General features: G+C 41.8%; 1 protein-coding gene across 3 annotated transcripts in view; it reads left to right on the forward strand.

Annotated features, from left to right (window-relative positions):
- Positions 1 to 1,166: 1,166 nt before the first annotated feature.
- hspa12a (heat shock protein family A (Hsp70) member 12A) overlaps positions 1,167 to 16,925 on the forward strand; it is a 61,262-nt gene continuing 45,503 nt past the window's right edge. For all 3 annotated transcript variants that reach the window (XM_086122037.1, XM_086122038.1, XM_086122039.1), the window contains exon 1: positions 1,167 to 1,432. In XM_086122037.1, coding sequence (XP_085978163.1) covers positions 1,402 to 1,432 — 31 coding nt within the window. In that variant the 5' untranslated portion in view covers positions 1,167 to 1,401. The remainder of the gene's footprint in view (positions 1,433 to 16,925) is intronic.

Raw genomic sequence — 16,925 nt, forward strand, 5'->3', positions numbered from 1 at the left:
TGCTTTTTGTTTTAAAGGGGAAATCAACCCCAAAATTTGATTGATCATTTATCAGTTCTATGCAGTGCTACTAGTTGAAAAACAGCATTCTGACTAATATTGCATTTGTGGAATATGAGTTAAACAATAAAATCCACCCGCATTTGTCTAACTCAGGGGGCAGACATTTTGCCACCTGCTGTTGACAGAAAATAACATCACGGTTGTTCTTGTAACGCCAATCATGGCTCAGCTTCAGAAAAAGGGTGAACCATGATTGGATGTTACCTGAGCCCGAAGCCACGGTGATCTCATTTTCATTTGACAGAATGTTACAAAATAGCCACCCGCTGAGATGGCTAAAAAGAGGTGGATTTTGCTGCTGAGCTCATATTTCAAATATGCAATATTAATCAGAATGATATGTTTAGACTCGAGGGGCTGCATAGAACTTATTCTTGAAAGATGTTTTATGGTTGTTGATTTCTGGCTCCGGCCTTCCTGTGTGGAGTTTGCATGTCATCCCCGTGCCTGCGTGTTTTTTTGCCGGGTACCCCATTTTCCACCCACATTTCGTAAAACTTGCATGGCAGGTTAATGGAACACTCTAAATTGTACCTAGGTGTGATTGTGACCGTAACTGGTTGTCCGACTGTGTGTGTCCTGCGATTGGCTGGCAGTCAGTTCAGGGTGTACCCGGCCTACTGCCTGAAGACATTTGGGATAGGCTACAGTACGCTAAACGGATTAGAAAATGGATGGATGGATGCAAAATTTCCTCCTAAGAATACAATTCCTGCAATAACAAATATATAATCTGCTAAAAATATATATATTTTTTGCATTTCACAGAGTGTTACATACTATTGTGCAAAAAATGCTCATGGGGGTCTGACATGTTCCTTGCATCTATTCGCAGGATATATTTCTTTGATCAACGATGGTGGTATTATGGTGGCGGCCTTCATCAACACGTGCATACATTTGTCTGGAGGACTGCAGAGCATCCTGCAGGATGTCCTGCGCCAAGCTGCAGCATCGTGATCAGCACGTACTGTATTCCAGACCAGGACAGCCGAGAATGTGATGGGCGGGGCGTTGAGAGCAGCTGCAGCAATGTGGGGTCCCAACATCCTCTGTGCTCGCTGCCTCCCTCCCCTCCACTTCACTCACTTCAGAGACCTCCCGCCTCTCCGTTTCTCCATGTGCTTTATTTTCGCGAACACAGGACGGTGCAAAGGGAAGTGAAGTTTCAACTACTAGTCAAAAAATAGCTTCGCCTTCCCCCTCGGTGTTGTTATCATTATAGATATACATATATTATTTTTACCTCTGGCCGGGTTATCCCACTAAAACAAGACCATTGCTTGGTGTAGCTGCATCGGGGAGAAGGCTCGGGAGGAGGAGAAACTAGGAGGCTCGATGACGACGAAAGAAGACAACATTTTAACAGGTAGGTTAATTTATCACACTTTAGTCATCGTTCGGAGCGCGGCACGGGTACATTTCGCGCGAGATTGTGGCGTTTAAAGTGCTAAAAGGTGATTTCCCCTTCAAAACAACCTCTGTTGGCGTGTGTAAGCTCCGAAAAATGTTTTCGACCGAGGGGTCGCTTTCGCCTTTGCCTCGTTCTGTTCAAGGGAACCGCAGTGTGTGTGAACCTCACCTCTCGGGCTTAGCGCATCGTGACTGCAGGCAACATGGCGACATTAAAACTTAATCATCCTTTTACAATCATGTTTGCCATCTTGTGTAATTTATAAGCGTTTAATATTAACACCTGGCGCTTCATAACGGTACAGAGATGGATCACGGCCCATCCCACCACAGTTGAGGCACTGCAGCAAAAAAATCTGCACCGTGTCCTCAGGTAGCGCAATGTTTCAGGCTTGGCTGCGGAGGGCGGGCCACAACGCCACTCAAACCTTCACAATCTGAATTATTCTTGGAAGTTTATTTCATAAAAAAGCACTTTAGTGAGTCAGGTTAAACCACATTTTAAAACAGGGGTGTTAAACTCGTTTTTTTCGCGGGCCACATTGTAGTTACGGTTTACCTTGGATGACCGTTATGAATTTTGGGAAACCATATAAATGTTTAATCACCTCCACATATGACATACATAGCACACAACAAATTGATGAATAACAATCAGAAGTGAAGTATAATGACTGTTGGTGTGGATTACATATGACAGACAGTTTGAAATTTTGTCTCAGACTTCAGCAGGCATCATGGAACTTGACACGCGTGACTTGCTTTTACGGGCCACATAAAATGATGTGGCAAGCCAGATCTGGCCCCCAGGCCTTGACTGTGACACCTGTGTTTTAAAACAACTACGACATTCCAATGAAAAGAACTGCTTTTGAGACAAACAGTACTGTAGTTAAAGCCTGATATTATCATCTTACTGCACTGTATTGTAAACATTTAACAGGCAACCAATTGTACAGTATTAAATGGGTGTGTTAATGCACATTGCATATAGTGGTACACCTCAAATTTTCAATTGATACCAGAAAAATAGTAATTACTATATACAGTATTTCTCATTAGATATTTTATGATGTTTTGAACTCGGCGACAAATGGAATGCCAGCATTTTTTCGTTTTATAGTTTGCTATAGAATCTTTATCTTTTTTCCCCTTCGTTTGGCACTTATTGTACCCTGCGGTTGGCTGGTGTCCAGTCCATGGTGTACCCCATCTCTCCCCCAAAGTCAGCCAGTACAGGCACCAGCTCACCTGCAGCCCTTGTGAAGATACTGTACGTGGTACAGGGTATGGATGGACTGATGGATTTACTGTACCTGACTGTCGAACTGTTAACTTCCAACACTGCCAAAAGCGATCTGGACCTTTCTCTGCATCTTGGGAAGTGTACCGCCCTATATTCTCCGGTGTCTTCCCCACAAGGAATGGCTTCTGCCAGTCAGACCTGCATTGGAATCTTCCATGCCACTGTTAGCTGTCAAGCTGACTGCCTATCAACTGGTGGACTAGCTCATCCCTCCAGGAATCCCTGATTCTACAATTACGGAATTTACTGCTGATTTCAATGCCCTCTGTGGAAATCAAAACAGTCTGCAGAATATTGGGCGAGGTGCAGAAGATGACATTTCTATGTCATCCTGGCTGCTAGATGTCACAATCATATAGATGAGATCCAAGGCTACGTTCACACTGCAGGGTGTGCTGCCTGATTCAGATTTTTTTGTTAAATACAATGTTTTGATCAACTCGTTGACATTATAAAAACAAATGTGAACGGAACATGTCTGTGATGTGACACACGTGCACACAAAGCACAACGTTCAGTGACACTCACAAAAGACATCACGTGGAGTGTTTGTGGAAGTAAATTTGCTCCAGGCTGTTTGGAGCCACAGCCCCCTCACTGGACATCTTTAAAACTCGTCTCAAAACTCTTTTGTATCCTCAGCATGACTCAGACTTGATTTTGTTTTTACTATTTTCATGCTTTCTACTGTCTTCGTTATTAATTTCTTGTTTATTGTTTATTATTGTATATATCAGTGGTCCTCAACTAGAAATGCTGTCGGTCCACTTTTTTTTTTTTTTAATAAGACCAAGGTCCGGTCCCATGCACGGCGGTCATGGGGAGCAGGGCTATATGCCCATTTAGTATGGTCAAGCCAAGCTTATACAAATCAACGCTCCTCACAACCAACCAATAATGGGGTGCTTGAAAATAACAATTATTCACTTTGCCAGTGAACAGCAAATAATGAGAGGTATTGTATTGAGGCACAGGAACTCTTTTATTTTGTTAAGTTGTGCCTGCTTAATAATAGAAATAGCCCTTTTAGGGAAATAAGTCATTTTTACTTTAACTTTGTTAAACAGTAGTTGTCTTTTATTCCCTTAATTTAACAAAAACAAAACAAAATATTCATTTTACCAAAATAAATACTAAACATGAAAACAAAAATATCCTTTTCATTTGTACAATTCCCCTTTTCACATCCCCTCTGAAAAATATATCAGAAGAGGAGTTCAGAACCATTTTAAATACTGACACAAGGGAGCACAGGAATGTGCAGTGCTGTTCTTCCACTAAAGATGAATGCAATGTCTGAGGCATGCAAATATTATTTGAGGACGCCATTGTGATGTTCATTTACCATGTTGCGGTGTTCTGCTGTTAAACAGCTGCAACGATCCCCGGGTAGACGGGAGCAAAACTGCACACGATCGAAACCTCCCACGATTCGTCTTGTCTAATTGTCTGTGTGCGGCTCTCCTGGGCTGAAGCTGTGAGCACACTGTGGCGTCGCGCATACGTCTGTTTCCTGACACAATCATCCATTTTGAATGCGTGTGTATTGGGATAGACGCGTGCTGACGCTTATGTATGGGCACACCTTAAGTTCAGAGGAGCCAATCAGCGCATCGTATATGCTGACGCTTATGTATGGGCACACCTTCAGTTCAGAGGAGCCAATCAGCGCATCGTTATCGCCGACATGCCCTGCTCAGCCAGGGTCTCCAGTTAGTCAAACATTATACACACACAGTCGCGCTGCTGCGGTCCTCTGCATTACATCTGTTAGTGCACGCAAAGAATACAACGAATAATTTTAACAAGCGATCGCGGTAATGCGCAGATTATAGTCCAAAAATATAAAATGTATAACGTAAACATCACTTTATAATTTATTATTTTATACAATTTGCCGAGGGTCCGGACAGAGGAGGTCGGCGGTCCGGTCGTGGATTGCGGTCCGCCAGTTGAGGAAGACTGGTATATATGATATTTGTTCCATGTACAGCACTTTCTATACAGCGGTGGTCGTTTTCAAGTGCTCTATAAATACAATTAAGTTGAGTTGAGGTAACTCAACACTTTTTGGCATGGAGAGCAAAAATTCATGTCCAGTGTCATTTATCAACCTCACAGATGTAGTTTGGGCGAGTTGACAAAAAAATGGAAGGCTCACTCCAAAAGTAGAAGCTGGCATGACTGAAAAATGTAGATCAACTCCATATTAGTGCCAACACTTTTGGCTATTGAGTATATTGCTAGTAACATCCCACAGCTTGGCAATGCATCGTGAATACTATTTGGCCTGTGACCTGATGTCCTGTAGTGATGAGAGCCGATTATCAGGCCAATGTGAAAATCTATGTTGGGTTGAAGAAATACAAACGAGTACCTTGGGTCTTAACAAAGTCAGAAGGGAGCAGATGTTACTACAAGCTTGCAGTTGTTGTGGCAGCGAGCAAAAGAAGAACTGTAAAAGTCCTCTTTCAAAACTCATTCCATTTTGTGATTATTTCCAATGTGACCTGAATACAGCACTGCTCCCAAGCCCACAGAGGTTTCCTCCACCATCTAAGCACTACCTGCTCTTAGCTTTGAGTCCCTAACAGCTAAACTCATCTGCAATAACTTGATACAGGATGTTGCACCATGATGTGAAATAACATCACAGTCAGATGATTTGTTATGGGATTGTCTTTTCAACATCAGTAGCCCTTACACACTGGCTTTTTATCGGCTTGACCTATGTGTAAGGTACTGATATGCGATTGGCGGGTTGACATAGACAAGCAGATTTTTTTCCATCTTCCAAGGACGTATCAGAGACATAACATTGGTGGGATGTCGCCAGTGTGTCAGGAAAGTGTGAACTTCAGCACTTGAAAGACACTAAACACTCCTGCTTGTGTTGAAGTGATTGACTGACATGGGCATAAATGCAAATATCTTAATGTGGAAAATCCAAATTGCTGTGTTTTGCATGTGGAAATGCCCCATTTCAGTGAGTTCTGTCTGAAAGGGTTAGGCAAATAAATCTTTGCTTTTTGTCTTTTATTCTCAGAAGTTACATTTCTGAGAGGCAAATTAAGTGCAAAAGTGACAGTAGTTTCTAAAACAGCAAGAATTTAATGTCTTATGTTATAATTGCTTCAGAGGTTCAACCTTTGATTTGGAACAAGTTAACAAGGACCAACACTTGAGTCTTTGGGTTGTTGGTGCAAAGGTTAGTCAATTTTTCTTGTAAACAGGTGGGCGTAGGAGGGGTGTGCAGTACAAGTATTGGTATTTCCCACACATAACATATTCGGTAGATTTTAGCCATTCGTTTACTCTGCCCACAAAATGTCATTTTGTGTGCCATGAATGTGTTCCTTGCAAAATGGCACCTTATCACCACTAAGAAAGATATTTATCTTCATTAAAAGGTAACCCATTTAATCCCACCGGTCACATTTGTGAAGGACAACAATGATTTAATTTACAGGGCTCTAAAATTTTTCATTACTGATGACTTAAAAGGGCTACCAATGACACCTGATCTTGAATGTCTGGGAAAAATTTGGGATTAAATGGGTTATTCAACCCACCAATCTCAAAAGGTGTTCATAGACGTGGCTACCGTCACCGCCCAAACATTGTTTCAGGTGATCAAACATGAATTGCAATAGCGCTCTGCCCACTTGCGAAAACAGGACACTGCAAAAGGATTTTAATGGTTTGTACTTTGTCAATAAATTAAAGGTCCCCTTCCATCATTATACAAATGTTTTGCGCTGATTTATAAGATAAATAAAAACAAGTTGGTGACATGTTTGACATGTATGTATCAAACTACAAAATCTGTTTGCTGTATGCATTAGAGCTTCAAGGTATTGTGAAAACGTGGTATGCGATATGGGTGTTGAATATAGCCAATATAGAATATAGAATTGACATTACTGTCATATTTAACATACCTAAAGAAATGACATCTATTCATCGAATGAAAGAAATATTTTTTCCCATGCAGCAAAATAAGCAAGCTCAATGTTTTCTTAGCTAATTAATTGTAATGCCCATCGATTCTGTTCCCCTATTGAATGGCGATGCGCATTTAAGATTGCATCAGAATGCAATTAAAAATGTTCTCTTTTAAGGTATATCTTTGAGTGCGACTTAAATATTCAGCTGCATCATGTTTTCAGAACCATCAACAATGGAATGAAAGCCGAGCTCATTGGGACAAAATTTGCTGAAAAATGTAAACCTAACCTCTGTCAGACACAATTCACGATACTGAAATGATGTATTCCGTATGGTCGATGCAAACAGTGAAGTTTGTTCTTTGACAGGTTCTTATTACTCCATCCAACGAGCTGGTTGCCAGCCAGTCACAAGGCACATATAGAGACATACGACCATTCACACCCACATCCACACCTTCACTCGGTGGCAATGTGGCGCATTGCATCGTATGAACAACCGTTATGTTGGCCTGCTTGACTTTGAATGTGCTCATGGCAGCGAGACTCGAGCAGTGGTGGGCAGCAGGAGGCGGAACACTGGGACACAGTTCGTGGACGAGCTGAATGGTTATTGGATCCCACAAACGTAGGCATAAAGAAAATCCTGACACAAAAAACAAAACAAGAGCAAGCTCAAAGGACCAAAATAATTTCACTCCTTACTAACGAGGGACGAGAGAGCAAAAACGACAGTGATGAGATCGAGAGGTCTCGAAAACAACACTTGAGCATGAGCAGGAAACAAGGTCAATAATCCAATGGAGACTTGACAATTACGCAGTCATTAAATACATGGCTAACTGATGAAACATCGGCAGCAGGAGTGCGCGCTGGAGGGAAGACCCTCCTCTGCCACCTGCTAGAGACACCCAAGAACAGAATCATGTCACACTGCCTATGGGACGATCATCTATAGGGGTGTTCACACGACAACTGTTACTCCGGTGTAGCACCGGTGCTGCCCCCCGTGGAGCGTTCACACGTACAAAGTTACACTGGTGTAGCCTCTGAAAACAGCTTAAAGCGGAGCAAACCTGCTCAGGAGGTGGTTTAAAAATTTACTCCAGAGTAAATGCTAGTTTGCGAGGCAGCACAGATATAAAATGGGACGTGTGAATGCTACAGGGGTAGACTCGCTACGCATGAGAAGAGTTGATTACATACGGGTATTGAATGCATTGCTTTCGTGCTCTGTTGTACTTCCGTCATCTTTCCTTTCTCTCTTCTCTCATCCTTTTACGGTGTGTGATAGACCACAGCATTGATTTGTCTAGAGAAGTATAAACCATGGTTTTTCGATATGTCACAAGCAAGGCGGGGAAAGGAAGTACACGTTACGCATGCGCATGTTTTATTTCCTTATGATACTATGATACTCCACAAAATGAGCTTTTTGTAAAAGCATGCATTTCAAGCATCATTTCAAGTTTTACACTATTTTTTGCTTTAGTGACAGCTAAAATACCTCAATAATGTGTTCCTCCTACAAAAGAACATTACAAATAATGTTTTTGTAGCAAAATAATTTATTTGCACACAACAAAACTATTGAACTATGAACAAAAGTGCAAATTGAACAATGAACGAAAGTGTAGCTGTGGAGAGGATGGTTTTTGGCTTCCATCCAGTTTGTCACCACATCGATTCATCCCACCACATCCAGATGCAGGACCTGTAAATTATAGAAACATATAAAGTTGCAAATATATCTTGCTGCAGAGTGAGGTATAATAATTTTATTTACCTTTTTTTTTAATTTTTATTGTTGCTTTCCACTTACATTTCAGCATCTCTCACACACACACATACATGCTCGCACACTGCTATTTACACCATTCATTCCACGTTGCTCAGCATCCAATTTGAAATGACATGGAATATGAATTTAACACTAGTGGTTTTAGCTGAGCGGCCCAAATGTGTCCTGTTTTTTTTGTTTTGTTTTTTGAAAACCTATGGCGACACGCAAGTCAGCACATTTACGGCGCATATTTTCATCCACATCTACGAGACGCATCAACCGTACATAAATGATAAGTGTTACTGGCAACTTTATAGTATAGCGGGGAACGTAGCGGTACATAAAAGTGACTGATGAGGCATAAGAAGTGATGAAGTTTTGAATGGGAACTTGCAAGCTCGTCAGCAGTTACCTCCTCATTCCAGCGGCTCTGGCGAGAACTCTCAGCTGCTTTCCGTTATGTCCGAAGGTACTTATTCGTCCGACAGATCGGGATCCAAATCGCTCTCCAATTCATCGTTTTCGCTGTCGTCTTTACGAGACGATTCCAGCGAATCGCTGACGTGTGCCCGGCGTCGGCCATGCGAAGCAATGCAGCCTCTTTGCCGTCATCGCTGGAAGTTGCCGGGGAGACGATTTGTGGGCGATATGCCCCACGGGAGTCACAAAATGCTCTGCCAAGCGGTGGTCCCTGACGTGGAGCATGTTCATCTTCATCAGATGAACTCGAAACTCGGCGTGAGCTATGCGGGCCGCGTGCAGTACGTCATGTTTGTGCAGGCTGACGTTCGTTTGACGGGTGCTGCTTTCGATTACGTGACCGAAGCGTCATCTTCTCTTCCACACAAACACCATCTCCTTTGTTGTTTTGTTTCGAGGACGCTTTTATACCAAAAAAAAAAAAATCATTTTTAGTTAGTTGTTTCCTTTTCTCCATCGTTGCTAGTTGCTAATGTTCCAATCCACTATCCACATACGCCCCTCCTCCACTATACGCCCTTTCTACTACTTCTGCGGCGTAATCCTGGTGGATTTTTGCACCACTGCCACCCGATGGCCATTTTTTTGCTATTTAACATTGCCGTCAAGCCTAATCCTTTGGTGAGAAGTTGCATCAGACTCTCTTGCACCCTCCCCCAAAAACGTGATTGACGTATTAATACGTCATGGGCAGGGAGCGGCTATGCGATAATTGACGTATTTATACGTCAAAGGGTGTAAATGAGTTAACATGATAAGCTGTCCACTGTAGTAACCTCTGTCACTGAAAGGGTTAAATCACTTTTTAATAAACATCGGTCGGTGCTCCTGTTCATTAGCACTGCTGACACACATGCACATCAAAATAAAAGCAGCACATACTTCACGTTTTTAGTTTGACTTCCGAAAAGCTGCAGAGACTGTAGACAGGCCGCATATGGCCCAAGGGCCCTACTTTGCCCAAATTTTTACATTCATTCATTAGGTTGGTGGGTTTTGAAAATAATTGAGTACCATCGGGGAAAGAAAATTGTCGCTAATTGTGACTGAGGTGTTTTCATTACCACGGAAACTTGTCTTAACCCGAGGATACGCAAATGCTAACGTGCAGCTAGCCTACGCCCTTAAAGAGTGGGGACATTTACAAACGGTTCTAATCCCTACAGCATTTATCTGATTTGGATGTAAATACACAAAAGGCACATCTTGTTTCATTTCAAATCTAGTGTGGTGGTGATTTGAGCCAAAAAGATGTGAATTCTGTTCAAGTCTCATGAATGAAGAGATGAAGAAGTTACTTTATGTCTGAGCTGAGCTCATTTCCATCAGGTCGATAATATTGCAATTTGTAATCACTCTTCAATCCCTACTTGTATGAATTAAACATTTTAGACTATATGCATTGTATAGGACTTATATAATAACTTGAGAATTTATCAAAGCACCTCTCCCACTGAGCGGTGAAGAATCGTTGCGCTCATATCAGTTTGTGAGGGTTCTTTCAAGGACGCAGATGTTCACCAAACGCTCACCTGTACTTGACTTGCCACAAGGGAATTTTGAACATTTCCTTGCAACAAGAAAAATCACTAAAACTCTTGTTTTGTGAACATTTGCAACCTTGAACGAACTCTGTCATTAGCGTGTACTTTTCTACATTTTTCTATAGTCGCAATTGCCGCCCTTCAATGGGGTAGGGGCTTAAGGAGTGTCTCCCCCACCTTTGTAGAGCCAAGGCACCTATTTTACGTTCGAAAAACCTCACAATAAAGCACCAAACAAAAATATGCAAAGTATGCAAACTGAAATTATGTTCATGTCGCAGTTCAGTCACAAATGTACTTACTCAGTGTGAAATCTGGGCTTTTACAGTTGAACACAAAGCACATATATTTGCAAAGATTAATGACTTTTTCTCTTGTATGAATGGCAACAGTTGTATACACAGGGTGGGTGTACCTTTTGTCATCCAACTGAAGAACATTTATTTGTTCTGCCAGGCACTATATACCACAGACATAGATAGACCAACATCAAAAATGTTTTAAATAATATTACAAAAACAGGTCCGTATTTTCCGCACTATAAGGCGCACCTAAAAGCATTCACTTTCCTCAAAACCCGACAGAGCCTTATAATCCGATACGCCTTATATATGGTGTTACAGTCTCTTTATATTCCCCATTGCGTTGTTTCCCTGTTAGTATTCCTATGCCTACTAGTGGTGATTATTAGCAGGAACCAATTGTAACGTAAAAGATGCCAGACACTAATTGTCGTGTGCATTTGCCAAACACACTCAAACAAACAAACTACTCTGTGAGCTCTGCGTAGCCATTAAGAAATGAAGATAATACCAAAAGCATAGTTAACTACAGACTAAACAAAGGAAGAAGGAGACAAGCAAGACTTCTAAGGATATTAAGGCCCTTGTGGGTGTGAGCCCAAGTTTGTGTGCCTTTTTGTTGAATCAATTATCTTCCTAACTTTTGTCTTTCCCCTTATTGTTTTGTAATGTCATTTGTATTTATGATTCATGTTAGTGTTTCTGACCATTTCTCATGGGTTGCCAAGGAATAAACCCTGTCTTTTTTTGGACTTCGTGTCGTGCTTCATGCTACATCCTGAGGGAGCTACATAATATTCTGATTTCTTGGATTAGTATTTTCAATGTTCTGTAATGCGCTTTGTTACAGCTGCAGCCATTGTGAAGGCTAAGTGAACACAACCGCAGCCAGGGCTCTAGATAAATAAAGCTGTATTGTATTGTATTGAATTGTATTGTATTGTATTCCCTTTAGAGTAGCTCCATATAATAGACGCATTAAACAACCGTAGACACTATTGTAGCTTCTAATCTATGCGCCTTATAATGCAGTGCACCCTATACATGAAAACAGTTTTAAAATCGGTCATTCATTGACGGCTGATTTATAAAGCGCTTTCACAACAGCTGCAGCTGTAACAAAGCGCTTAACAAAACTTATACTCTGAAGCGCCTTATATTGTGCAAAATATGGTAATTGATAATAGTAACACTTTTAACCTAACTATACAAGAAATAAATTTTTCTAAGAGTCAACACGTACCAAACAGAAATGAAAACCGTGAGCACAAAACGGAGATACGAACCAAGCTGTGGATTTATGAACCGTTCCAGCTGAAGTGCCCAGTTATAGTTGCTACACGCTCAATTAGCTCTGGAAAAATGACTGACACCAACAACTTTGCATCAGCTGACAATCTCAGAGGAGTTGAGGAATAAAATGCTTCAATTTATCTTTGGCGAAACTCCCTCCCAAGCGTATCGGAATCAGAATTGTGCTGAGTTTGGTTCATTTCTTGGAGAATGGCTTTGTCAATATCAGCTTTCACTCATGCTCCCAATACACATTCACAGAGACATTGATCAGTTCCCTGTGGCTGCTGTGGGGTCATGCGTGTCATCATGCAAATATGTCAGTATTTGAAGGTACCCTTACATCATAATCTAATGTTTTCTACTGTTTTATGCATAACATGTCAAAATAAATCTTGAGACCCGTTTCAAGTGTGACATCTATGCAGTTGCACATAGCATTGTGGGGTTGATGACTAGCAGGGGGTATGTACTCAAATTCGTCAGCGTGTGCCGCTGTGTTGAATAAACAGGTAACTTTCCTTTTGGTACTGTATGTGGACCCACGACCGTTTACAGACAACCGTAACCTTTAAATCATTCAGAGATATGATTGAGTGGGGAAAAAAATGTTGAGTTACGTACAGAGGCAATGACGGTTAAATAGCACTAATCTGCCTGTTCATCTATGCTCAGACTGTTCACATAACGAGTCATGAACGTAACTAGAGGCATATTTTATGCAGCAGTGTTCTTCTTTTCAGCCATCGTGCAGGGAACCAGGGCACATTCTCAGCCACTGCCCGGTGCCTGCACTGAGAATTCTGTCTCCCCATGCTCTGTCAAACATGCTGAAAAGTGTGCAGCTTCATTATTTTTTCAATTTTTTTGTATTTTGTACTTATTTTTGGGCAGCCCAGTGGGCCAGTGGTTAGCGCGTCGACCGCACAGTGCAGAGGTACCGGGTTCAATTCCAGCTCCGGCCTCCCTGTGTGGAGTTTGCATGTTCTCCCCGGGCCAGTGTGGGTTTTATCCGGGTACTCCGGTTTCCTCCCACATTCCAAAAATATGCATGGCAGGCTGATTCAGCACTCAAAATTGTCCCTAGGTGTGAGTGTGAGTCGTCTCTGTGTGCCCTGCGATTGGCTGGTAACCTGTTAAGGGTGTCCCCCGCCTACTGCCCGAAGATGGCTGGGATAGGCTCCAGCACTCCCACGCGACCCTTGTGAGGATAAAGTGGATCGGAAAATGGATGGATATTTACTGTATTTTCGTGGCTTGAAAGTGGCTGAGTCTCACTTGCTTATAACCCAAAAATGTATGCAGTCCCTCTGTGAGCCCATGTAAATGGGTGACGTCATTATGCTTTTGTGTGTGCACTGCTGCGTTCAAGTGCGCCATGGAATACCGCCAACTCTTCCACTCCCGCAACTTAGAAAGACATGCTATGAAAAGAAAACAGTACCGTTTGATTTCATGTGAATCGGTGCATATAGACCCAAAAGTAGACCTCCGTACACATTTCTCTATGTGGAGGTTCTAAACATGTTTTTTTTTCAAGAGAAGATTGCCAGGATGTGCAGTTTTCTGTTGTGACAAGTAGGTAGTTATGAAAGGGTCAGTCCCCAACTGTGACATGTTTGCTATTGCCCAGTTATATCTGCATTGATTGGTGTGCAGCCAAAATACAAAATCTCTCATTTAATGCATATGGTTTTTTATTTTTTTTATTTTTTAATTTGCTTACTCATCAGATATTCTGCTGAGCTCTGATATACAGATGCATCCTACCCACACCCAGTAACACTACTGGGGGGAGTAAAAGTCAGTTACAGTGGTTGAATTTTTTGCTTCCCAACAATTTTATTGTAGAATATATTGAAAATACATTTATACTTTTCCACAATTAGCAATATTTAGTATGGGAAGGAAATTAGGTATTCTGCAGTCTTTTTAGAGCAGGGGTGCCCAAACTTTTTGGACCGAAGATCTACTTTTCGATCAACTAACCTCCCGGGATCTACCTTTACCGGCGCGCGCGCACATGCACACGCACACACACACACACACACACACACACACACACACACACACACACACACACACACACACACACACACACACACACACACACACACACACACACACAGGCACGCCATGATGAGAAACAGCCTGAAACTGAGGCATGCGATGCACTTTTGCAGCCTGTTAACTATCGTAGCTCACACGTACTGTTTTAAAGTGCTTCCCTGGGCCCTCCTAGATTCCTATTCTTTGCCCTTGCCCTCGGTGAGTTGTACACGAAGCCAACTCTGAATGAGAATAATGACAATAAAAGATAGAGCGCAACAGCTCTGATCACAAGCTGCAATTGCAGACTGCTGAGCGTTAACAACTTCCGGTGACGTAATCACGTGTCACTGTAAATTCAAGATTTACCTGCTTTATTTTATTTTTAAAATATTTTTTGTGAAAATGAGACTTTGTGAAAATGAGACTGATAGGATGATTAGGGTGCAGCGTACATTAACACAAAAAAAAATTCTAACATGTACAAAGACACAAATGGTTGTTTTTTTTTTTTTGTCCTCGATACTCCTCGGATCTACTTGGGACCTGTCTTAGATCTACCGGTAGATCAGGATCGACGTAATGGGCACCCCTGTTTTAGAACATAGGGCCTCTGAAGGGTTTGTCATTGTGTCATGACTGCCGTTGTCAGGCTGTTTCCCTGCTCTGTGTGTCTGGGCTTATGGCCAAGTTTGTCAGCGTGAGGCAATGAGAGGGAGGGTGTTGGGAGATTGCCTGTTTTTCTGCAGGGCATGAATAAAAAGGGACATCAGATGGTTTAAAGAAACAGCAGATTCACTGGCCAAACTCATTTGACTGCAGTCCCTCTGATGTAGAATGAACATGGTTCTTTGAAGTCTTTGTGTGACACCTCAGTTTTCTACGTTTACACAATTTAATAAGTATCCTCCTCCTTTTGTCATTACCAGAATGGAGGCTTTGCTTGCTCTCACTCCTATCACAATCTTAGCAGGCGCTATTTTCTCAACCACACTGCTATTATCCATATTCAAAAAAGCTTATTTGTACATTCAGTTCTAGACCTGGATCAAATCAAGGTCAACGTCAAAGTCTGATTGTTTGCCCGATTAATAAGCACAGTGTGAAACAATCCATGAGCTATAAAGGACAGCTCCGAGCTTTTCTGTCACATCGAAAGAATGATCGAGCTCACTTGAAAATCAATAAAGAAAAGAACAACTTTCAAAATAATCATTATTTTGCTGCTATGTCATCATCGTTGCTGTCATCATCATGCTATCATCTTTGTTGAATGTCTTAGTCAGATGTCTCCAAAGGTGAAATAGCTCTTGGTCAAGACCAAACCAAGCATATAATGTTCATCCTAAAACACAAACAAAACGGTAATGGTAAACGGGATGCACTTCCTTCGCACCTTATAGACACCATATTGTATGGTGCCCAAAGCGCTTCACAAAGCCTCACATTTATCGACACGCTAATGTGATGCTGCTGCCATACACGGAACTGACAGTACCACTGGGAGAAAATTTGAGTTCAGTATCTTGCTCAAGGACACTTTAACATAGTCACAAGAGTCGAACCCACAACCCTCAGGTGGGGAGACGACCACACCATGCCACCATGCTGCCAAGAGTACTAACTGGGCTCAATATCTATAGAGTAGAGTTTGGATATGTGCTGCACATTCATGCGGTCACAACACAGAGCAATAAGCTCAACCTATAAGAAAATAGGTTCTGTATACAGTGGTACCTCTACTCACAAAATTAATTGGTTCTGGAAGAAATTTCTCAACTACAAAATTTTGTAAGTAGAGACGCGTTTTCCATGTAAATAGATGTTTTGTAAAGAACTGATCCAAGGACGTTTGCTTTTGTCGGCTTTTAACTATCCTTCGAAAATGTCCAAGGCAAACATCAACATAGTGAGCGACCGCCCGACTCGTGAACCTATATTTTATTGAATACACTACAAAGACACTATATTTCATGTTCGAACAGATAATCATTATTGTTTTTCACAAAAAATCATTAACCGAGAATTTTTGCCACTGTTTTACATCACCTATTCTGTGAACAACTTTCAATAAACTTGGGAACTGAGGACATTAATTGTTAAAGCTTTGTAGGTGGAATTCTTTCCCCCTCTCTTTTATGCTTCATAATGTGCCACCCATTTTCAATGGGAGACAAGTCAGGACTGCAGGCAGGCCAACCTAGTCCCCATACTCATTTACTATGGAGCCACAAGCTTATTTGAGCCTTAGATTTAACAGTTAGGTTCCCAAACCAACTGGTTATTCCGAAGCGCTGGACTGACTCGATGATTGCTCTATAAAAGATCAACAGAATGCTTCTGCCAACTCCAAAAATCCTGAGACGTCGCAAAAAATGAAGGCGCTGATGGATCTTCGAACAGACTTTTGATACATGTGTCTGCCAGTTAAGCCCGCAATCTATATAAATCCCCAAGTATTTGTAAGAGGAGACCTGCCTGATGTTCGGGCAATTAATAGAGATGGGGCTGTGGTCTCCAATTGATTTAGGGTCAAACACCATTTCCTCAGTTTTTTCCTCATTTATGCTTAGATGGTGCTCGTTACACCAGTCAACAAAATTGTCAAACCAGGTCACACCAGCAAGCCAGACTCACGATATTCGAAGCCTGCTCTTGCCTGGGTGCGCAGCTCATCCAGTTTGTTCTTGAGTGATTGTGGATTGCAGAGCAGGATGGGTGGGAGTGGAAGTTTGACAGCTCTCC

Source organism: Hippocampus guttulatus, chromosome 10 (assembly GCF_054856545.1).
Source record: "Hippocampus guttulatus isolate MCC_2025c chromosome 10, RoL_Hgut_1.0, whole genome shotgun sequence".
Lineage (NCBI taxonomy): Eukaryota > Metazoa > Chordata > Actinopteri > Syngnathiformes > Syngnathidae > Hippocampus > Hippocampus guttulatus.